Below are 24498 nucleotides of genomic sequence, written 5' to 3' on the forward strand. Positions count from 1 at the left end.
GGGGGTGGAGGAAGGAACTTTTTGTTTTGTTATGCTTCCTAGGTGCTGTAATAGAAGAATAGTAGCTTGCTCAGAAAATGCAGCAAAGCAGTCTATTTGAAGTGGGTTGGAATGGAAGAGGTCCGTGTGTCCGATCAAGAAACTCTGTCTAGATTTACCTAAGATGTGAATAGCCTCTATCAGTGCATCATTCTGGATTAGATTTAAGGACTTAGAGTGACCAGAGCCCAGCAAGTTCCTAAGATGTAGGGCAAATGATCCAGGTCTTGGGGTTTCCTGTTAAATGAGGAGGAGGAGAACAAAAAAAAAGAGGGGTGGGGGCTTTGTCTTAATTTTTCTGCCAAAACCATAAAGCACTTGGATGAAAATCTTAATGTGTTCAGATTTGACTTAGTTCCAGTATATTTATTTATTTGCTTGTGTGCCTGATCTGTATGTGTTCCTTACATAAGGAATCATAAATTTCTCATTTTCAGCTGGGTGTTTTCTTGGTCCAGTTTAGTGTTTTAGTGAAGGAGAAACTTATTTGGCATAAGTGCTAGAGCAACCACTAAAGTAATGTTTCATCTACGTAATTCAAATGAAGGTGTTGAAAGATAATGACAGGATTTTTGTGCTAAGAACACTGTTACACCAACGACAAAAGTCCAGAAAAAATAGACACGGAAGCAGAATGATGCTTGTCCCCATGAATCATATTTGACAGAGCATTAGGATTTTGAGACAGTGCTGTGCCAGTTCGTGCTGCATCATGTATAGGTGTATTAGTATAAATACACCGAAATGTAGAACTCTGAATGAGAAAGGCTTGGCAGAGGAATGAGGGACTGCCACGTCCAGGCCGGCTGCGGCTTCAGCAGAAAGCTCGTCAGCACAGCTGGTGCCCCGTGATGGCTTCTGCTGAAGCAGATTCGATGTAGTCCCAGAGTAAAGCGCACGTAACTCTCTCTGAATTGCACTGCAAACACTTGGATTCTGAATTTCATACTGATGGTCAGATAAAGTAACCTTTTGTTACTGTATATCTGTTAAATGAGACTGGAAATCTATACTGTAAAGCATCTATGAGTCAAGAAAACATAGTGCTAAATGAGTTCAGACTATGAGAATGAGGGACAAACAAAATAAGTCTTACAGAAAGACACAAGCAAGGTTGAATGCAGTCACCAAAAGGCTGTAAATGGAGCGTTTTGAACAGCAATGGTAAAGGCCAATTACTGCAAATATGTATTTTGGCCAATTTACTTTTATCTCTCAACCAAAACATTCCCCACAATTGTTGTGGGTTTTGTACTTTAGACAGTGAGGTTTTGGATGACTGTGTGAAAGTATAAACGTTAAAGAAAGTTATGATTAGAGTTGGACAATAAACAAGAAAAAGGGAAATAGTAAGTTTTATTAAAATCAGATGTTGCTTGCTTTTTTTTTTTTTGTTCAAAGTATTTGTTGCCACAGAGAATAAATGAAGACTGGTTACTAAAAACATTTAGCGTGACATTACATTGTAGAAAGCCTACTGTTAATTTTTTCTGGGGGTCACTTCATGTTGTTGTTGACTCCACATACTATTTTCAGAGTATTTAGCTGTGCTTCTGTATGTGCAGGTATCAAACCAGTGTGTTCCCCCAAGATCTAAGAAAATAGTGACAAAATTAACGCAAATACCTTCATCTTAAATTCTACGTGTATTGCAGTTTTCTGGTTCAGAATAGAAATTCAGTGTTTATAAGTAAATGTCCTGTAAAGTCAGATTTTTTAAAAAAATATTTATAAATGCTTGAAATACAAAGCATTAAAATGATTTTAAGAATATACAATATGCTTTAGGATGATCTCAATCTTAAAAAAAAACCCTTACATAGCTTCAGAGTAATTTTTCTGTACAGTTGGAGTTTGTTATCAGTACCATACACACTTTTAAAAAATACAACAACCCCACACCCAAATAACACCCCAGTAAACCTTCATCCAGTGATAATACTGAGTAGTTTCAGTCTTCACTGTGGTCAGTGGGGAACTGGAGCTTTCGAGCTCTTAGGTTTTACATTTGCTTTACTTCTATAAGATTGTGTCACAAAATTCCAAAAATAATCTCTTCATCATGCAGTTGACCAAATCTTACACTAACTGTGGATTATTTTTAAGGAAAGCATGGTAAGATGAAATGTGAAGCTTTTAGGCTGATAGTGAGTTATTTACAACCAAATTTTCCACTTCGTGTAATAAACAGTGAATAAAAAATGAAAACAACCAAGTGCAGATCTAAAGTGCACTTTAGAGGTTATTTCCAATGTGAACTGATAGTAGCAAAAATCAATGACACACAGTTTTTGAGCCATTGGTAGTATTTACAAATATATGCTAATTAAAACCCAAAAAGTATTTAATTTAAAGGCAAATTATTTTTTTCTTTATGGTGCAAGACAGTGATTTTTTTACTGTTTCCTTTCTGCCAGTTTGATATTAAGTAACAGGAAACATTTTCTGCTCCAGACCAGTTAGGAAATCACTTTTGCTTCTTAATGAAGTTTAGAGGTTTCTTAATTGGTTTCTTAATGATCACCAAATACTGCCAGTGGTATTCTGCAAACAGGTTTATCTTCCAATATCCCATAATGGCTAATACAAATTTTTGCAGTGATTCCTTAAAATTTTACTTTGGTTTTAGAAAAAAATATCGGTTTTTTTAAATTAGAAAAATACAGCTAATATTACACATTTTATTTTTAAAATCTTTTGAAAGTTTTGAACTATCTTTATCCTGAAGAGTCAAAATGCCTCAGTCTTAATTTTCATGGCTTTTAATTCAATTGAATCAATTTTTAAATTCTCCCATTTTATTAATACAACACCTCCATTCTTAGTTATATTAATTCCTTTGCTCTGAATGCAAGACTACTAATAAATTGCAATTAAAATGCTTCCTCGCCCGTTGCTGCTGCTGTAACATACATGCTGATGTAAAGCAGAAACTGAACAAAGTCACAATTTTCCTGAGATTAGAGGTAGCCAGGCTGGCTGTCTCCTGGACTCCTGCTACCCGCTTCCAGTGTCAGGCCACCCCCATGCCACAGTTTAGATATTATTTGCTCCTTTGCGTCTCAGATTACAAGAGCAATTGATCTGTGTGACCTATTTTAGAAACTTTCACGTTTGCTGGGGAAACCTAAACCAAATGTATGCCCTCAAGAGACGAATCAGCTGAAAACTGGACAGTTGACGTTTGGAGGCAGCCACAGCTCCTCTGCAATGAATTCTGGTAGGACAGCACCACCTCATGGCCTACTAAGAAGTCACCATCCACACCCTTCTGAATAACACTTTTCACACTATTAAATTCAGAGCCGAAGCTCCAGCTCTGAATTTAATCTTTGGTTTAACTTAGTTGGTTTGATCTTTGTTGCTCATCACTGTATTGGAGAATTATAAAATTTTGTCTTCAGAAGGTTCCAGTTTCTGAATTGTAGAATCTGGGTAAGAGTATTTTAAAGACCAAAACCTTGTCTGTTCTTAGGCAACATCCTGCAGGAGTCTGTGCAAATTCAATGGGCTGACAGTGTTTAAAATATAACCCAGAAGGAAGCTGTGTGGGACCTGGCCTTTCATGCGTTGTGTTTTTAAAAGTTCATAATCTTATGTAATCAAAGGTAGTTCGTAGTGGGAAACCTGTCCATAGGAGCTATTTCTGCATCGAAACTTTTCTAACTAGTGTTTCCAAACTGTAATAGTTTGGGTAAGAGCCCAAGCTCTTGGTTTTAAAATTTATTTAATATAAATCAAGGTTTTGTTTATAGTGTTTATTGTTTGAATTTTCTTTCAGATTTCTCAAAACGCTTGCCTTCATTACATGCATTAACTGTGGAAAAATTCCTTTTATTTTTTTTTAAATAGTTTAGACATTGGAAACTTTTTTTTTTGTAATAATAACAAGTTTATATCCTTACACCAATTACTGTACCTCCTCGTAGTATTGGGACCATATTTTTTTGGTCAGAAACATGCAGTCCCTGTACATCACCTAATGTCTTAGTGAAATTCTTAATTTCTTCTGAAATAGGCAGTAGAAATGTTTGGGTTGACTGTTTGGAATCAAAAATATGATAGGTGTCTAGATATTAATATTATAACAATCTTAAACTTTCTGCTGTTTGCAGAGGGGGTTGTAGAATGTAGTTATCTTTGTGTATATGTAGATGGAATCTATTTAGGGAAGACATTTGTAGATGAGGCTTTTTGGATATACTGAAAAATCAAATGTAAAACTTTTTTCTTTTTTTTTAATTTTATGGTTAATAAGACACTTCCATCAGCCGTGCTTGTCAGTGCTGCTGAATCAACAGTAAATGCCATGTCTCTTAAAACTTTTGCAAGAGCCTTTCTGTGATGTTTTGGTTTTAAGTATTTAAAGTGTCCTTTAAAGTACATCTTCTAAAAATTGAGAATGACTATGTAGTGCAAAGTGTAACAGTCAATTTTATAAGGTAGTATATAGTTACTTATTGTTCGGGTAGAAGAGTAAACTTGGTAAAATGCTACATTTGTTCAATGAAAATGATTATTCAGCACTGTGGAGTTCTCTCTACAATATGTCACGGGAACCTACTCCAGTCGTTTTAATCGTAAACAATGCTGCTGCTTCTTGCAGTGGGTTAAACGTATGCAAATTGGAACCTACTGTTTCATGAGTGATCAATTCTTTGTTGGGAGTGGAGAGAAATGCTGTATGTATTGCTAAGATACTGAAGAAAACGTAGTGTCTTCATTCAGAAGTATATGCATCTTTTGAAGGTGCTGCTTTGGAGGGAATGCTTTCCTGTTTCTCTTATTTAAAAATATAGCGTGCTCCAAAATTCTAAGAAAAATTTTTAAATAGAGGAACATCTACCATTTCTAGTGAAGGCCCCAAGTATAAATAGAGCTGTGCATGCCACCTGTGGTAGCAGATGGCAGCCATTCACAGCTTCCTTTTATGTTGGACCTGCATTATATGCAATATTTGCTTTTATGTTTTAATAAGAGTTGTTTAAAAAAATCTACAGTGGCAAAAAAACCCAAATACATGCATTAAAGAGGTAGTCTACATTGAAGAAACTTTGTGAAGTGCAAACTGGAACCTAAAGTAACTCAAAAAACCTTAGATTACAGGCTTTAATGTGAATTTATAGTTTTTTACTTATGTGATGCTGACACTTTTGTTGCCACCCAGTGGAAAACTGCTGCAGCTTCACTTAAGAGAATAAATTGCTTTTTCATGATCAGAGCTACACTTGGCAATTTTAAAATAACATCTGGAGTCTCTAGCTTCATTACCTGAGCTTAGGAGGTTATCATGTCAAGTTTCTTAAGTTGTAACTAAATATACCTCCTTTCATGGCAGATGTATCTTTTAGGAAGTTCCCTACTGGTGCTATCCAGCTTCTGCTCTCTCTTGTGCTGATACAGGAATTTGTGGAGCTGAAATGAAAGCAACTGATTTTTTATATTTGTTCTTAAGCATTATTAACCCCTATTTCCAGAAGAGTAATGTGAAAAATAAAAAAGTCATTTCAGTGTTCTGGTGTGTGGCATTGACCCTCAAGGGAGTGCCAGTGGGAAAGGGAAGAGAAGAGGAAGAGCCTGGAGTTTCCTAAGTAGTTTTCATCATCAGAAAGAATGTAACTTTCTGTATTCTGGTAGTGAACAGAAGCTTGAGAACATGCCATCAGTATAACGATATAACATATGTTGGCAATACCGGGAGGAAGGTTATTTTTTTCCCCATGATTCTCATAAACATGTCAGTTATATCAGGAAATTCAGTAGTGTTCTTCCCCATAAGGTACGTTTAGTCTTAATGTAGTGCAAGAGTGTTGTAACTGCGAAGGGCATTTCTCTAAGCCTTCTTATCTCATCAGGGGAAAAAAAAAAAAAAAAAAAAAAAAAGAAAGGGGAAATAATTTCATCATTTCAGGGTTGAAAGAGAGGCTTATTTCTCAACTCCAGACTTTCAGAGAAGAAAGCTGATTTCCAGAGGCAGGAGAATGGGAACCATGACAAGAGGCCAATACTCAGATGTGTTTGTGCTTCATCTTCAAATTGCTCTCATCTATCCTTTTGACAACTGTCTCAACTGGTAGTATAATTGTTTTGAAAACAGGCATATACAGTAGATAGGAAGTTGCAGTTATGATGGATGGGTAAATGCAGTGGAACAAATAGATATGCTGAAATGCAAGTAGGTTTTAAAGTTATTCTAGGTCTGCTTGAAAGACTAATTAGAAAAGATACAAAAAAATTAGGCCAGAGGCAGTAAAAAGCAGTGGGGAGAGAGAAACTGACTGACCAATAAAACTGTTGCAGAAGGGAAGGCTTTGTATAGATAGTCAGGTTTGGGAAAATTCACAAGTTAACTAATGGTATTAAAAATCCCCAATGTTAAAATATGCTTTAGCTATGTAAATAAAAAGAGGGTTAGCAAAAAAGTGGTTTTGTCATGCAGCTGGAGTGTAGATTAGGAATAGTTTAGGCATGGTCTCCAGGCTAAATTAATAAGCAAAAAGTCATGGACCAGCAGGGTAAAAGCAAGGTACATACTGGGAACCAGAGCTTGGAATTGGAAATTTGTACAAAGTCTTAGAACTGTAATGCAGTCATATTGTGATTTTCAGATAGTCTGTGGGTTGAGTTCAGACACAGCAGATTTGGGAAAGCTCAGGTTCTGAAGGTAGCTGTTTTTAATGAAAATGCATTGAATTGAAGATGGTCCCTCTGATCAAATGGTAAGCAAATGTATTGACTATAATTAAGTCAGCAGAGGGGAAACTAATAGTGACATCAGCAATGTTTCTGTGTTGAAAAAAGTATTGGGCTGAAGATTGCTTAATAGTGAAATTACTTTTTGCATTCCCCAAAATAAGCACAATACTAAACAAGATGAGTTTTCAAATTAATTCCAGGGTAAGATGGATTGGTAAAATTTACTGATGAGGGGATACTGAGAGGCAGAAGGAGGAGCATGATATGTTACAGCAAGTGCTGAATGACTCTGGGGTCTGGAAGTTGTGGAGAGAATAAAGAAATTAAGCAGAAGAATGGGTATTTAGAACCAAAACAAAGAATAAGCTTGAAACTAACCAATGAAAATGGTGGAAGAAAAGATATTTCCAGCTGAGTTACAAAGTAACTAACACCAGCGAATACCCTTCTAGTTATCTGCATTGGAAAAGGATGGATGTAAACTGGAGCAACTGCAAAGTTATGGGTTAGGCAACTTCAGAACTATCTTGTGAGAAGAAACTGAAAGCTTGGGGTCATTTGTTTGGGGCTACAGAAGTTAGAGAGAGATAGGGTTATTGATGGAAAACTGAAACACATGCAGGGAAGCAGAGCTGTAAAGGGAAAGAACTACTTTGAAGCAAGAACAGATGGCTAAAAGTTGTTAATCAGTAAACCTGGAAATTTGATGGTTCTTACTCATAATAAGAGCAGTAGGTTTATAATAAAACCATGCATTTGGAATAGGGAGATGCTTTATTGCCTTTAGGCTGGAACTTAATAACTTTGCAGAGTATGTGGTGTGCCTCTGATAACCTCAGAATAATTGCAGGTTGATGACCCTAGAGATATCTTCGAGATTTATATTTGTATGATCAGGGATATCTCGTGTCTGCAGAAGCTTAAGCATTGTACCAAAAAAAAATATTTTAAAAATAAAATTCACATTCTTTTTAATGCTATTGAGACCTAATTTAAAAAAATGTTTAATTTTGTTGATATGGTAATGACAAATTGAATTCGAAGCTATGCTGGTAGTACATGGTAAGAAAAGGCAAAAGAGAAATAGCAGTAGTGCAGGATTGCAGAAGATGCTGTTAGAATTTGAGGGGAAAGTAGGACAAGAAGTCTCACTTCTGATGCAAATCTTGGGAACTAAGAGCTTGATGCGAGTATGGGCATAATGGTGTCATTCTAAATTCATGAACATAGCTTTACAAATGAAGGAGAGGCAAAGTGGGGTCACTGCAATTCAAATACATGATGACAATTTTAGCCTAAATAGAATGCTCTTTGTGACTAGATGAATTAATTACTGTAAGACAGTGTTCTTGCTTGTCATTCTGATTCTTTCTGCTTGTTAATCACTCCTAAATTGTAGCTATTGCAGTAATATTAAGATTTATTACTTATAAAATTTTGCTAATCTATTTTCTAGTTTAGTGTTTGTTGACAAATTAATGTAGATGTTTTCAAATGAGTTTCTTATTTTACATTGCTACTCTTTGTCCTCTGTAGTACTTTCTTTCTGCTTATTAAGTGTTATTGTTCTACTGAAACACTGTATGACTGTTTTAAATGTTTTGCTTTCATAGTCAAGCTTGATTTACGTATTCAGCAAATCTCATGACATACTCAATCTGAGCTGAGAAAGAGATCACTATACAAAAAATAAGTTCCAGTGGTCATGAGAAGGAACATCTGTAGAATAGTTTAGCTTACCCTTTGTGCCTCATTGATCCTGTAGTGATTTCAGTGTTTCCCTTCTTACTGCATATGATGGTGCTAACATACGTTAGGAAACTTCGTATATATTGGTGGTACTAACATAACTCTGTTTGCTATGAATGGGATGAAATTTCCCTTGCTGTTAATCCCATGGAAAACTTGAAACATGAAAACTGGGAAAATTCTTATCCAGTACAATGAATTGTAGTAAAATGAAAGAGCAAATAACAATAACGAAATTTATTTGCACAAGGAAACGCTTATTTTCAGTTGTACAGATCACTGCAGTCTTACTAAGTATGTTTTTTCCCCCTCCCTCTTATTTTTTTCTAAGAGATGCTGATCTTTTGAAAAAAATAATTGGGGGAATTAATCTTCTATTTATCCAAAGTATTCTGTGTTCTTTCTCTGTGGTTTTTTTGTTTGTTTAATTACAAGGAACATTTGCATGAAAATAGGATTTTAAGACTTGAACAGCTTCTGATGCTTTTTCCCAGATACATGGAGTAAACCATTTACTGTATTTGTAAACTAAAACAACTGTTGTTTTGTAAAATTCCATGCATGCTTTTTTTACACTGAATTATTAATCAATATTTCACAATATGCTTTAGAAAGGTTCTCCCTCCCTCCCCTTTGAAAATATATACCACTAATGTACATAATTCTCCCCCTTCCTCCTCCCTCCCATCATGTCTCCTTCAAGACCTGCTAAGGAAGTCATATTGGTAATCATCTCATTTCTGTGGCCAGTTAAACTAGATTTCTGCAGTTCTTCTAGTCTCTGAAATAAGCAGCGTCTTATGCTACACCAGATCTTTTAGATCAGACTAACGTTTGCAAAAGTTCTTTCAGATTTTCAGGAGTTTTTTCATCTTTTTCAAAGGATCTTTGTAAAGACTTTTAATAAGGAAAGTCAAGTGGATTTATAGTAAAATGTATGTAATGTGAAGTAGAAATCTAGAAATAGAAATTTGGTAGGGATGTATGCTGTGGCAAAACTTACTAATGATTATCAGATGATAGAGGTACTACTTTAGTTTGGGCACAAACTGATCATTCTGTTATGGCAAAAATAGAAAAGAGAGGGATAGCATCTTGCTCTACAAGTTCTGATAACTGAACTTGAGTATTTGTTTCAGTAAAATGTTTTAAACTTTCTTGCATGATCTTCTAAAATGAATTAGTTTTCTAAAGTGTACATTAGGTTCTGGGTTTCCAGTTTAGATAATGTTTTGTGTTGTTATTATCATGTTTAATATTTTTAATGTTTGATATTGTAGTTATATTTAGTGTTTAGTTTATGCTTTTTGGATAGAAGATGTATTTTTACTACTTTTGTCTGAATTGTACCTTCATACAGCAGATCTTTTTAGCTTATTTTTATGCATTGACTGCTTGCAGGAAGTGAAAATTGTAATACAAAAGAGCAAATTTTATAATTCTGATTACAGAATAAATAATTTTACAAATTCATGTTTCAAGTGTGTAATACTGAACTTTAAACTTAAAAGTAATCAGTTATCAGACTGAAGTTTAATTATGATTCCTATTCTTTTAGATTTCTCATATTGGAAAGCTGAAAGATTTTCTTCTGCAACACAGAAAGGACTACATTAATGCTTACAGGTAAGTGTGCATTGTGTTTAAATAGATTTATTTATTTTCAGATTTAGAAAGTGAACCGATTAAAATTTTATAGGTATAATGACTAATAATAAAACATAGATTGCTTATTAATTGGCTTACTGTAAGCTACTTAAGATGAAGAATAGTGCTGTCACAAGAAGAAAATGGTCCTACACAAAAGGAGACTCAGAATTTGAAGATTTCTGGCTCTTAGGTGTGCGTTCGGAAACAAAACCTGGCAGTCTTGAGTCCAGCACCTTTTAAGGACCTGCAGAGTAGGTGTCTGAACTGGTTCCTGAGACAGCAGGATAATAGTTTCAATGATCCAGGTTTTCCCTTTCACTCTGTGACATAAAACCTACCTGTTAACAGTAAGTATACAGTCAGTAGCGTCAGTAGGTCCTAGAGGAGAATGATGCAAACTTCAGGTTCTGGAGTGTGAACTGCAGACATGAAAAGTGTGAAGGACACCTTTGAGAACATGTTGCCAGGGGACAGCAGCACAGGACTTGCTTTTCTGTGACAGAAACTGTAGGCTTCAGTCCTGGTAGCTGTTATTGTATGGAGAAAGTTTTGATTTTCTTCAGCCATTAAGAAACATTCAAAACTGCTGTATCTGCTTACTTGCTGATAGCTTTAGTAGTAGGATTTTTAGAAGATTAAAACAAGTTTACAGGTTGGTGTTTGAAAGGAAAAATAAGAGTATCTTATGATCCGCAGATTTAATTTTCTTAACAAATTATTAAAGTTATTCTAAGATCTAAATGTTACTGCAACTTGTATTTTGGTGGACTGAGTACAAACAATCAGTTTGAGAAATGGAAAACTTGCTTTTTAATGAAGCTCTTGCTATGTGCAAACTTAGTAGTCGTATTTGAGGTTGCACAGTATTTAATTCCAGAAGTAGAAAATACTTCATAGGAAACTAACTTTTTAGCTAATTAACCATTTAACTTACTTTGCTGTTGTAAATAGAAGTTTAACAGTTCCAGTTTATTTCATATTGTAGGAATGGTTTTGTGACACACTTACGACTGCTATAAATATTTATTTGAAAAAAATAGATATCCTGTCTGCACAGTGCAGACCCCACAACATCTAACTAATCATTCCTTTTCTTCCTTCTCAGTCTATAGGTATATCTAAGATAAATGAACAGTGCGAAATAATGTACATAGTGAGTGCTGTCTTTCAGGGAAGTATATTTGTGTGGGGAAATGTGCTCCCCAAAACTGCCTGGCCTTCGTCACACTGTCATTTGAAACAGGTTGATCTGCCACCCTGGTTATGCATAGGGAAAGAGATGTTGTTCTCCAGGGTTTTGGGATGCCATTTTATTTTGAGATTGGTGGTTCAAAACCAAAACTTTTAAAATTCCAACCAGGTGAAAAATTGGAAGAATGCACAGTGTGTACAATAGAGACTGAAACCCAATTGGTATGCATTAAAGAACTGGGATACAATCTTTATAAAGATGCAAAGCATCCACTTTAAAGAGCATGTCAGCAAGTTGTTCTTGATGTGATAAAGGTGGATCACAGTGGCAACAACTAAATGTCTTTTTCTCACACTCATCTGAGAAGCACACAACCCACTTTTTCTGAGGGGCTAGGTGAGTGAGGTATATTCAAATGAAACTGTGCAGGTAAGCTTTCCCTTTTAAAGGATCTTCTGAAACCTCACGATTTCCTGTGTTGTATTTCTGCAGTCCCTCAACATAACTGCAGGACTGCATGGGGTGAGTCCTCCCTGTCTGCATTCCAATTCTGCCACAGCCTTGCCTAAAGCTAAGCTGTTGCCATGACCAAGGTAGAGAAAATGCAGTCTAAAGTCATCTTGGTTGAAGACGCTGAGTCCCAAGTCAATTTAATGCCTTTCTGCAAAAGGCCTCAGAGATACCAAACAGGAGTGTTATCCAGACAGATATCCACCCAGGAGAAGACAATAGGAACAGATGAGCCACCTGCTCTTCCTTAGGCTCGGTCAATATTGGAGGAACAGCCTTTCTGAGAAACAACTTCTAGGCCTGGAAGGGTCTGTCACAGTACTAGCAGTACTGTCTAATCAGTGATGTCAAAATGCGTCCCGAAGTAAGTTGTCAGAAGACTTCTGGCACCTTTTTTTTGTCTCCTTGAGATTTTAAAAGCAACACTTGGTTTCAAAAATGAAACAACAAAATCAAAAGATTTTGGCATGTAAGGCCGTGAGAGCTATTCACAGTCAGTGCCAGTGAAAATGAAGCTCGAGGGTGTCGGTGTCAATTCTGTGTGGAAGGTGTACGAGGAGCTGCTTTTCCGAGCAGGAGCAGTGTTACACCTACGTGTTGGGCCTAGCACTGCTTTTCAGTTCCTGTTGGAATAGGTCATGAACACCACTAGGTGGAGCCACCAATTTAATACTGAAATAACTGTGTTTGCTGTGTGAAAACTTCAGGGGACTGCACAGGCTGAGAAACTGCAAATAATTTCAGTAAGAGCAAATAGTCAGTAGCGGTTAAATTTTGGGTATTATTTGTGTGCATAAAATTGAAGTGATAAGTGGAGTAAAAATTTGTCCAAACTATTTTGGTTTCTGAAAGTTTTTAATGTTCTTTTTGTAAAGTCTGTTTTAAGCACTTACCATGGTAATCTCAGTGATTTTTCACCACCCTACACCTCAGTTATTAACTAAGGAGAGGAAAAAAAATATAAATTTATTTTATTAAACAGTAAAATAATACTCCAGATCTCTCATGTGACTGCAGATGATCCTGTTGTTAAATTTAAAATAGATAGTACTGTCAAATTCCATACTAGATTGCTTTTACTGGCCTACTTTGTGGGTGCAAAGAGGATCATAGCATCTATGTTGTCAGTCTTACAGCCTTAGCAAATGCCTCACTCATTGAAGACAGCAGTTTTAATAACTTTTCAATAGTTAAACTATGGGGAAATTTTTTAAACAATTTAATACAAAAAGGCTGTACTAGAATTTATGTAGGACGTTTAATTTTGTTCATTAAATTTGACTGCTCTTTATTTTGTTAATCCTGCTATTTGTTTTTCCAACTATAGCACCATGTGTTGGTAAGACTCAGCTTTTGAGTTACCAAGTTGAATTATTGTATGCCTTTTAAAACTTCTTCATAGTGTGCTACATACAGGCTCTTGATTGCTTCTTTGACCTTACTTTTGCAGACTATAAATTCTTTAATAATAGAATTTTTATTTTTAGCATGCATAAAATACCCTGCTACAGAGGGTATGTCTTTAATTCATTTTTAGAGGAAGATTTTTAGCAATGAGTAACGACAACTAGAGGAAGAGTTAATTGGAACAAAGGCCCTGACCCATTTTATCAAACTTTAAATATTTGACCGAAATACCTAAATTGAGTCCAAAAAGCTCAAGAATTAGTAATTGCTTATTTACCTTCTTTCTTCTTGATTTGACTGTTAGCTCTAAAATATGTGAATGGCAAAACGTATGAAACTAGTGATGCAGCAATCTAAGCCTGCTGACTTACAGGCCATTGCACCTTCATTCGGTCCTGTTTATCAGGATTCATTTGCTTTCTCACACCAATTTTCAGTTTTCTGTGATAAGGAACTTTTCTGGTTTGTCTTCTTGCCTGTTTTATTCTGTCTACCATGATTCTTTCCTCTGGATAGAACTTCTGAGAGCTTCAGAGATGTGCTATCATCTTCCACTGACAGCATGAGTTGTGATGGAAAGAAACACGAAACCAGCCTGTTAGAAGACTGATTTAGAGGGACACATCTAGAAGCTCCTTATTCAGACTTCTTTCCAAATGTATGGTTGTTTCTTTTCATTTGGCTTCAAAATTGGGGGTTGTACTGGCAATAATAGTGACAACTTGGGCTTTCTCTGTGACACACGTTTTAAGGAAAAACAATAAACAATGAAAACTTGAATGACTAGCAAAGACATGTTGTTATTGGTTACACCTACTAAGGGAAGGACCATTAACTTTATACGCATTATTGCTTTTATTTAACATTAGAGCCTTGTCTTAAAGAAAAGCAACTTAATTTTAATTATATTCTTGCTGGCTTCGTATACACATTTCAAACCTAATGAAGGCCTTTGGGTGTCATACTTATGATCAGTGAACACAGTCAGTGGCAGGGTACTTTATAAGAAACATGTAGCTAAATCGTGGGACCCTACATCATCACTGTCCCTGTTGATAGTAGCCCTCTGAGCTGTTGTTAACTGCAATCTCTCTCCAAGAATCTTTGGAGAGAAGTAAAACTCAACAGTCAAGAAATGCTTTAGGACATCTCAGAGCATTTGAAAATGAATTAGTTTTTATTGCAAAATGCTCTGACAATACTGTAAAACAGCAACAGTAAACAGTATTTGGATATTTGTTCATATCTGGTTTATGCTTTATCTCGAGGACTTCTTTACCAACTTGTTCAAGTAGGCTTATTAAGCTTCATAATGGTGTTTAGAAAGCGTATATGGGGTGTAGTCCTTCAGGCAATGTGTAAGAAAAATAACCAAGGACTTCTTAGAACTGATGAACTTAAAGATAAGCTGACTAGATAATTACAAAAGTAATCTTCAGTTGATGAATCAATATGGTAAACACCAGACATTTATATATTAGGAAATTATCCCTGCTAAATTATCACCTTTAAGGACTTTCCTAGCAATGTTGCATTTGTCTAACTAACTTTAGTGAGTTAGTGATGAATAATACCTTAAAAAAATAAAAAAAGGCAAAAGAAAAATATAAAGCCCGTTCCTGACTCTATATAATATAAAGTCTGAATATCAGATTCTTCTCTCGTAAGTGATATGCTAAGACTTTATTGACTTGAATAATTTCTTATATGTTGGCATAGAAGAAGAATGGGTAGTACTTTTCCTTTTTTCAGTTCTGTAGATACTTACCTGTGAGGGTAGGTGGCTATTTCTTTTGTCTGCCTTTGGCCATAAACTGTTTCCAGCAGAACAAGTTGGTCACTCTTCCTGGAAAGAAGGCAAAGACTCTTGATTCCTGAAGATGTAACAAGATGTGGGTGCTTTTTTTATTTTTACTTATTAAGCAGACTATGATCATTCCTTTCAGATGAGAATTGTTACTTACCTTCCCATTTTTAGTGTATGACATTCTATATATTCTTCTTAGTCAGTTTGCTATAATGCATTCCTGCATTGCTTTCTGCACTGCACTGTGTGAGATCCTATCTTCAGTCTTTGGTAAATTGTCTCTTGTTTCGTCTGTGAACAGCTTCTGCCTTTGCCTTTCATCATTGGTTCCTTCATGTTTTTGCTTATTGAACCACCAAGGTAGTTTGTACATTTCTGTTAAATGAAGTTCAAGGAACTAGCTGTAGTATCCTGACACTTGGGGATTTAAAATGGTCCTCTTGGGATTCCTCCACAGCCTCTAGTTTCTCTGAAGGATCTTTCAAGGTTTAGAAAGTTTCAAGACCAGTAGTTATTCCTACTGCTTTAAGCAGATATTGGAAAGGAATTGAGAGAATTCTAGATTTTGACCACAGAACACTTCATACTTAAAAGGAAAATCTTTGAAAGACCTTTCCCTTTCCATCTGGGGTTATTAGACATGTAATTTATTGTCTTTTGCAACTGCAGAGATACTTGTGTAGCTCATCAGTGTAGTGTAGGTTGGTTCTGAGTAGAAATAATGTTTTTTCCCCAGGAAATGCTGGATGGGTGTCTTCTGTGTTCATTACATGTTTCTGTGGTCCTTCTGTGCTGTTAAGTGTTTATAAACATTTCATATATTGTTTATTGCTAATGATATATTTAGAAAAAAATTGTAACAAACTATCTTTCTGTCTTAAAAAAGAATGTTGATGCCCAGTAGTTATGCCTCTTGCCCTAGCATTTGTCTACCTAGTAAAGCTGATGTGAGGTAGCAGTAAATCAGTTATGTTTGTCACCTAATAGAAAATCATTGAATGATTGCCCCATCTTTTGTGGAGTGTTCCTTTGGCTTAACCAATAAAAGAAAAGAAGTAGCCATTAAAGGACTCTAAAAGTGTCTTGCCGGGTCCCATACAATGCCAGAATGCTTTCTTGCCTTGATTTAATTGCTTTTTTACAAGAAGCAAGGCTTTCTTTGTTGTACTAAGAGAGTAAAACATGTAGATGGTCTGTAAGGACTTTCTTCATGGAGGAGTGTGTAGTATTTTCTTGTTCTCCAGGGAATTCTTTTCAAATTATTTCTCTTCTTTTTTGATTATACTAAGTTCATATATCACTTTTTAGAAATACTAGTTCTTCATAGTAGCATTCTGGAATTTCTCAGCAATATTTTACAAAACAAAATACTAATTCAGGTATGCCTGTACTGCCTGTTCTAGTAGCTGAAGCTTCTCCACAGACTTAAAAAAAATCTGTTTAAATATTTTGTGGAATGTTCTGTCATTTGAGTAGACAAGTTGTTACCTTGGATTTGTCAGACAGCATTTGGATGGAAAAAGGCAGTAAATAAAAACACACAAAACATGATAAAACATGTTTAAATCTTGCTGTTAAATAAGAAGTAAAATAATTTAAATCATGCTAGATGCCCAAGGGGAAGAACTTTTAAAATGTCTGCTGTGTTTACAACTAAGATTATGCATACATATACCTACATACATACATATACATATACCTACACACTTGTGTGTGTGAGCATTTATGTATATATTTGTAAGGCAATATCTGCAGGTGGTAAGTTGGGCACATCTCTGCTAAAACAGTACATATCAGTCTTTTAGAACTGATTTATTTCAGCTTATTGCTTCTCTCTCTTTTGTAATACGTTGTTGGAGGCAAATGAAGTTTTTCTGCTTGATCTGCTATCTTTTATTGAATCAGTAAGCAGAAAATATTTTGTACACCAGCAGAAAGAGTTACTAATTCCAAAACCTGATGTAACACCTTCATCAGCTCTGGTTCCTTGTGCTTTGCCAGCAAAACAGGATCTTAGAAATGATAGGCTGGAAGGAGCACGGTTGACACATTAGAAAATAGAATGACTAGGTCATTCTCCCACCATGTTTTGCTTGCTTTTAAATACTTTTTTTCAGTGGAGATCCCTCTTCTTTTTCCTGTTTCCTTATCTTTATCCTGTTTCCCTATACTAGAATATTTTTTTTTTTTACACTAACTTACTTCGGTAACGCCTCAGTCTCTTCTAGAATCAACAATTACAGTATCTTTGGTTTCTCACAGGTGTTCTCTTCAACCTTTGATTGCACTTTTTCCTCTCCTACAGACACTGTCCCAGTTGCTGTTGCAGTGAGGTGCTGAAACGAAACAAAAACTCCAGCTGAGGCCTTGCCCAAAGCTAAGGATAGCAGAAAGATCACCTTAAATTTGTAATGGATTATGCTACTGCATTTATGCATCCCATTGTAATGATGACTTTTTACGCAACAACATGTTGTTATGTTTGGGTTATGACCTAATTATGATCCCAGATGACTTTCTGGAGAACTAGTCCCTCATCAGTTGCTCCTCATTCTCTGTGGGTTCAGATAATTGTTCCTGCTGCAACAAAGAGCCTCTGACCGTGCCTTATTCAAATTCTTCATGTCATTTCTCCAAGTTGGCAGTATTGTTTTGATTTGAAGTCTAGTTCTCTTGATACAGTTTTAAATTGCTTAGCTTTTATGCCTTTGCAAATTTAGTGAGTTTATACTCCATTCTAGTGTCTGAGTTGTTAGTGAAGTTATTAGTGTCGTGAAGTTATTAGTGTCAGATTCACAAGAAACTCCCAGGAACACAACTCTATGTGTCCTTCTGTTTTGATATATAACTACTCCGAGTCCAGCTATTCAGTTTCACATCTGTATGGTGCTTGTTTCTTTTAATGCATTTATTCACTGGTAGCTTCTGAGAATGTCATGTGAGATGGTAACAAAAGCCACGCTATAGAGAAGGTATATAGCAATGATAGCTTTTCATCCATCCATAAGACCTGTTAACTGCATCCCAGAAATAAATTATACTGCATATGACTTATTCTTGATACATCTGATAATACTGGTTTTGTTGTTTCCTAAGCACTTAAAAATTGTTTGATTATTTGTTCCTATATTTTCCTAGGCCGAGTGGTCTGTAAGTCCTCTGCTTTTTTTTCCTCTTTAAACGTATTTTTTAAAGATAGTTGCTACACTTGACCTTTCCATCAACCTAGGACTTGCTTATTCTCCCCTAGTTCTGGGCAGTGAGGATGCAACCTTTTATTTGATGCATTACTTGTTTTATTCCCGGGCTTCTTCTCTTTCTGCATGCTATAGGGATGTATGTACACCCTGGGCTTTTTTGAAGGTCAGTTAGTTCCCTTCAGGAGCACGCCTTTGGCTTACAAACAGGAGGGATATATACTTCATCAAGTTTACCTTCAGCATTACCCCAGGAGGCACTGCACCTTGAGGTACACTCATGCCATAACCTTGTTCGCCTAGCACTCTTTCTCATACACTGTTCACTCAGCATGCTGTTATTAATATATCTTCTGACACTTGTTATTATTGATGAAAATATCAACAAATAATTATGATTTATTTTTTTTGTTAATGGCAGAGGTAGTAAATTGGGCCCTGATGATTTAGCAGCAGTAAGCTAAAGGGAATAGTAACTGCAGCTTAGAAGTGATCTTTGTGATGAAACTTAACGCAGGGGAGGAAAAAAGGCAATAAACACCTAGAATTTATTCGTACTCTGTGTATAATTCTATTTCTTTACTTAATAACAAGCCAACACCACATTCTTGGGAGTTTCTCATAGTAATATTTGCAGAGCAGGCTCTTGTTATCATTGACATCCCTTGCCAGTTGTGTCTCATGCTGCGCTTGACCCTTTCCTGATTGTGCCCCTACATGCTGTGTTCCTTTAGATTTGTCAGTAGCAATCAGACCTAATTTGCACTTTCTGTATTCTGCTCTTTGTGTTTCAGCTTAGTGATGAGCTTAGAGGTCATGAAGTAGCTAAGATGATCTCTTACTGTATTGCCTATTCTTCCCTTTACCAAGGGCAGAATTGCAAATTATCATAGTGTAATTTTTATATGAAAACAACTAGTTCACCTGAATTATTTTCTGTTCCTTTTTAGGTTTCCCTTTTCTATGCAATTTACCCTACTAATTTTTCTAGACTACTGAAGTCTGCCTACTTCTTACTCTTCATCCATGTTCTTAAAAGTCACAAATAACCCAAGTTGCCTTCCAGCCCGAGTTTCTCATGAAGCTTTCTCCTATTGATTAGGACAGTTTCCCCCCTTCTCACTTCCTTATCTGCATGCATTAGCCAGTGTGTGTCTTGGCTAATTCTTCTGACCGCTTCTGAAAAACCTGGTTTGTTTGACCTTTCTTGATTTAGTAATGTATCAGTCCATTGCCGTGATACTGCTGCTCTATTTCCAAGCAGGTATTTGTATCTCTGACATACAGGACACAGCTGGGGTTTTTTGTGTAGTTGGGTTTTGTTCAGTTTTTTCTGTGTTTGTTTTTCCTTGGCCTGTTCTTTTTAGATGAATGGCTCTTTTTTTTTTTTTTTTGGTAAGGCTAAAGGATGGTGATTACATGGATTTTTTTGGTATAATCTCCATGTGCAGATTTACTGGGCAGTGCAACAGGGACTTCAGTATCCTGTTAGTACTAGTTGAATGCCACGTCTTTTGACATAATGGGATGTGATTGTATGACTTCATTCTTGCCTTCCCAAGGAAACTGGGTTTCAAGTATCCTTGACTCCCAGTGGCTTGACCAGCTGTTGTTCAGAAGTGCTGGTCCAAACACTATGTAAGATGTAAGCAGTTATAAAAGGAAAAGGATTTTATTTCTTGTTTACTGGATTAAGCAGCATTTTGCGACCTTTGAAGCTGTGAAACTCCTATTTAAGAATTCGATCTACCATATTTTTGTATTGGCAACTGTGAAAAGCAACTGAGCAACTTGTTTCCCAATGTTGTTGCAGTTATCTTCAGTGTGTCACTATATTACTACTAGTTGCACTGTTAGTAAAAAATAAAGCATGCTTGAGGCAGTTTTTGTATATGTATTTCTAATTCTGATTTAAAAGGAAATTCTTGTTTGCATTTTGTAATCTTTATTTTGCCCTGTAATGTTAAAAAGTGCATGGAAAGCATAGAACTCTGCAAATACTACAAAGCTGGATAGGGTACAAGAACATAGACATATAAAGACAAGAACTTTATACTCTGTTCAGTAGCAGCCCAGCCAGAACTTATTGTAATCTGAAATAGAGTGGAGATTTTTTTGCTTCATCAGGGGGCCATCATGAAACTGTTACTCCACCCTCATTTTCCATCTGAATCTCTGTGCGTTAACATGCTCAAGTAACTCTCTAGGCAGGGCTCGCTGAACAATGTTATGCATTATCCCATACCAGATGATGATAATCTTTCTGTCTGGGCCTGTGTGGAGATGGATGTAGGAATGAATTTTCTGGCTTTACACATGCTGAGAACTTGTTTATGCCACAGACTAATAATAAAAAGCCCCATCTATTTAAGCTGTGTCAAGGGAGTGGGAGAGAGGACTGTCCTAATATATTTAACAATATGACTTATCTTACATTGCATATGTAACTATCAATATATCATTGTAACCAGGCTGTGGAAAGCCTCTCCATCAGATGTCTCTAAAATGAGACAATTTCAAATATTTCATCATTAAGAAGCTGCTTTCTCAGAGAGTGCAAATTGGAGTTACAGCTTAGAAGACCACTGATTACAGCTGTAATAGGGTGTTTGCCACAAATTTATGAAGCTGTCTGGCCTGACCAAAGGAGAGCAGTTCAGCTAGTACAGTATAAATGGAAACACCATATATGGCTGCTTTTCTGCAAGTTTCCTGTAAGTTATAAAAAAATAACTTTATAAGAGCTAGAATAGTTTTAACTGCTGGGGGAGCCCTGATATTTCGATGTCAAATGCATGCCAGTGTTGGAAAGAAGGAAATAAAACAATAGACTATTACTTCATTGCTTCTACTTAGTTTTCCATACTGTTTGCTGGCTAATCTGTGCTTGTGCACTAGCTGGCCAGTAAGCAGAAAGTAATTTTCAGGCCACGTGAACCATGTGCTGCTTTTTTCATGTGCAGCCAGTCACATGGGATGGGAATGAAGACATTTTGGTATAATACTAGGGGACATTAGAGTACACTTCAAACATGGAGGAGATCTGGGAGACCCATGCTGACAGTACATTGCAGATGCAGGAAGGCATTGGTTGTTTTGTATGGGATGAGAGATGGTGAGGTTGGGGTGATGTGAATTGATTGTAGGCATTCCTGTGGCAGGGATTGTAGCAGTTGCAGGGAAGAGTTGGCATTATTACAGTGAAGCATGTAAGAGATCTATCTCTAAGGTTATCAGGCTAGCTTTGCAAATTGAAGATCCCTTCTTTTTGCTTGTGTTACTGCATTAATATAGTTGCGTATACATACCTTGAAGAAGTGGGGAAACTTTCATGTACAAATAAAAATCTAAATTAAAATGGGAGTGTAAGTTAAGGTTTTCTTTCCTTTTTAAAAAAGCAAATATAGTAGGCTGTGATAACTGTATCATCAGGAAACATAGGATAAGCTGCTGTAGCAAAATTCTATCATCCTGTCATCTGTGGCTGTGGAAACACTGTTAAATACCTATATATAGTATGCTTTTCTGGTGGTTATCTACAATATGTTGATATTTTACTGACAGGCCACCATTTTTATTAGTTTGGTAACAAAAAGATATATCAATCCTATCTAGAAACTATTAAATACATAATGTATAATCTAAAATAGAAGTAAACAACAGGAACAGGTTTTAGTCAATCTTACCATTCACTTGATATTAAATATGTGCATTATTTTCCAGTATTAATCTTTACTCTGGTTTGGATTCACAGCTTTCATAGTATATCTACTATAAAAATGAACCCGAGAATTCTAGGATAACGAAAACGTATTTAAATGAAATAAGCTCCAATATTTTGTACTTCTTTCAACATTCAAGCTATTCTTTTATCCTACTTGTTTTTGTGTTTTTAGAATTGAAATACAGAATATTGAGACTAATGATACATTTTCTAGCTGTATTTTCTCCTTATCTGCTCAGTATTTGAAAATGTATGAGATTATAGGATATATTGCTTTTTCTACATCTTTTTACTTGTCAAAAATGTTTTTAAAACCTTTCAGCTTTATAGAAGTGGCATTTTAATCATTGATGGTTATTGTGCTTTCTACTACTAGTGTGAACATCCACGTTGAAAAGTTTCTGTGGAGGTGGTGAATGAGAAGGTCTAAGATGTGTACTCATGGTTTTTATGTTGGGGATTTCTTAAGTGACAGTTTGTCTTGTTTCTCAGCCATATTATGTCTGAATATGTGAGGATGACAGATACAGAGCGTGATCAGATAGATCAAGATGCTCAGGTATTTATGAGGACGTGTGCTGATGCCATTCATCTGCTGAGAACTGAAGGTAAACTGCACAACTCTTAAATGTCTTTTCTTAAAAGGCTAATATATAATGCTGAATATTGCATGGCGAATCTGAAATGCTTTTGGAAAGAGATGGGTGAAGTCTCATTGGTGTTTTGTTTGCATCTGTGTAATCCCATTGGCGAATTAGTAGTGTACTTTAATGTTAGTAGAAGGAAAAGCCAGAACACAGAATTTTATTTATTTGTTCAGATACACTAATTAGCAAGTGTTAAAAAGGTAGTCTTTAATATGTACTATTTCAATAGTAATTTAACACTGTGACACAGAGGCCTGAACCAAAGCTCACTAAATGTCTCTTTCTAGCTTGTCCACCTGTAAAGGTATTACAAGTATAATCTTTCCATGTTTGAGATAACTAATTAACTTTAACAGACTTCTGGTAAAGTAAGTGTTTTGGACAGCTTGAGTGTGGGATCCTACTTTTACAATACTTTAGAGAGAACTTCTGTTTTGCCATTTTCAAGTTGTTTTGCTCTGTGTGTGTGTATCTCAATATAATAAAGATGTTCATCAGCTTTAAAATGCCATCTAAACATAGTTGTAGCATTATTCAGAATAACTGAAAGTCAGTCATGCAGGGAAATTACATAGTATCAAAATAAGAAATATTAATATATGTGAATTAAAAGGATGCTTGACACAATAAATCCCAAAGGTTTCCACATAGTCTGCACACTGAAGGATTTAAAATGTTAAATATTCAATATTTTAAGCAAGATAAATCTCTAGATCTCTTCTGCTATGTTAGCTTGTTGACATCTATTCTTGTTTAGAAATGTAATTGACGTAATATGACTCAGTGGCATGTATAACAAGTCAATAACATAAATATTGTAAGACACAGTTGTTTTCAGCTTTTGGGTTGTTGTAGTGATTTGCTGTTGTAATGACAGGTTTTACAGAACCTGTATTTAAATATAGCTATGTTTAAAATAAATACGGATACATAACATATATAAAAAGTTAATAGGCTCATGAATATAGCTTGCATATCAACTGAAAACTTCTGTGCAATTCAGTAAAAAGTTAAAAGATTGTGTTATTTTTCTTTTTTATGTCAGCACACAAGGGTGTCCAGTCTGCTCAAGTAAAAGAACACAGATCGGCTGTCTTGGACTTCATTGAAGATTACTTAAAAAGTACTTAGTATTTATTAAATAGTTAAAAATGAATTATTGTATTTTCCAAGAAAGAAATGCATTTCTAACCTGAAATTTTGTTTACTGTGATCTTCAACAGGAGTGTGTAAGCTGTATTCTGAACAAAGAGCCATCAGAGTTAAGCGAGTGATAGATAAAAAGAGACTGTGAGTAGTGTCAAAAAATAGTTTAACTGTGCGTTTTATTTGTAGGACATTCAACAAAACTATTATTCATGTTTAGATTCTAGAGAGATTGTTTTAATAGAAATCTGTAGTTGGACAAGCAACTTCTGCTGTCAGCACATGCATTCCAGGGCTCTTAAACACTTCTGGCATGTGACGTTAAGTCTGTAAATGGCAGAGTGCCGATATAGTGTTGTACTTCTCATTTATGGAAGTGAATAAAGCACCAAATCAGTAAAATGTGGGTTAATAAATCTATTTGACTTCTACAAATGCAACAAAGTATTTTTACGTGTCCCATTAAGTATTACTCTCCATAAAGTATCTTAGAATGAAGTCCTGCATATTGGTAATATGTCTCAAGGATGCTATTTAGGATACTGTCTACTTAGGTACACAAGGGATGTTCGCTTTACTCTCCCATTCTCATTCTTTTTGTAGATATATAGATAGATAATTTTTTATTAAGCCACTGTCTTTCTGCTAAAGCAAGTGAATATATTGTGAATAACAGCTTCTTGAGATGGCAAGTCTTCATGGCAAGTGGAAAAAATAAGTCTTGAATGTATCTT

At 35.6% G+C, this 24498-nt stretch overlaps 1 protein-coding gene across 2 annotated transcripts in view; it reads left to right on the forward strand.

Moving 5' to 3' along the window:
• STX18 (syntaxin 18) overlaps positions 1 to 24498 on the forward strand; it is a 70453-nt gene that overhangs the window by 26165 nt on the left and 19790 nt on the right. For both annotated transcript variants that reach the window (XM_040593914.1, XM_040593905.1), the window contains exons 2-5: positions 10043 to 10110; positions 22464 to 22579; positions 23664 to 23741; positions 23842 to 23908. In XM_040593914.1, coding sequence (XP_040449848.1) covers positions 10043 to 10110; positions 22464 to 22579; positions 23664 to 23741; positions 23842 to 23908 — 329 coding nt within the window. The remainder of the gene's footprint in view (positions 1 to 10042; positions 10111 to 22463; positions 22580 to 23663; positions 23742 to 23841; positions 23909 to 24498) is intronic.

The sequence above is a fragment of the Falco naumanni genome, chromosome 1 (genome assembly GCF_017639655.2).
Source record: "Falco naumanni isolate bFalNau1 chromosome 1, bFalNau1.pat, whole genome shotgun sequence".
Taxonomy (NCBI): domain Eukaryota; kingdom Metazoa; phylum Chordata; class Aves; order Falconiformes; family Falconidae; genus Falco; species Falco naumanni.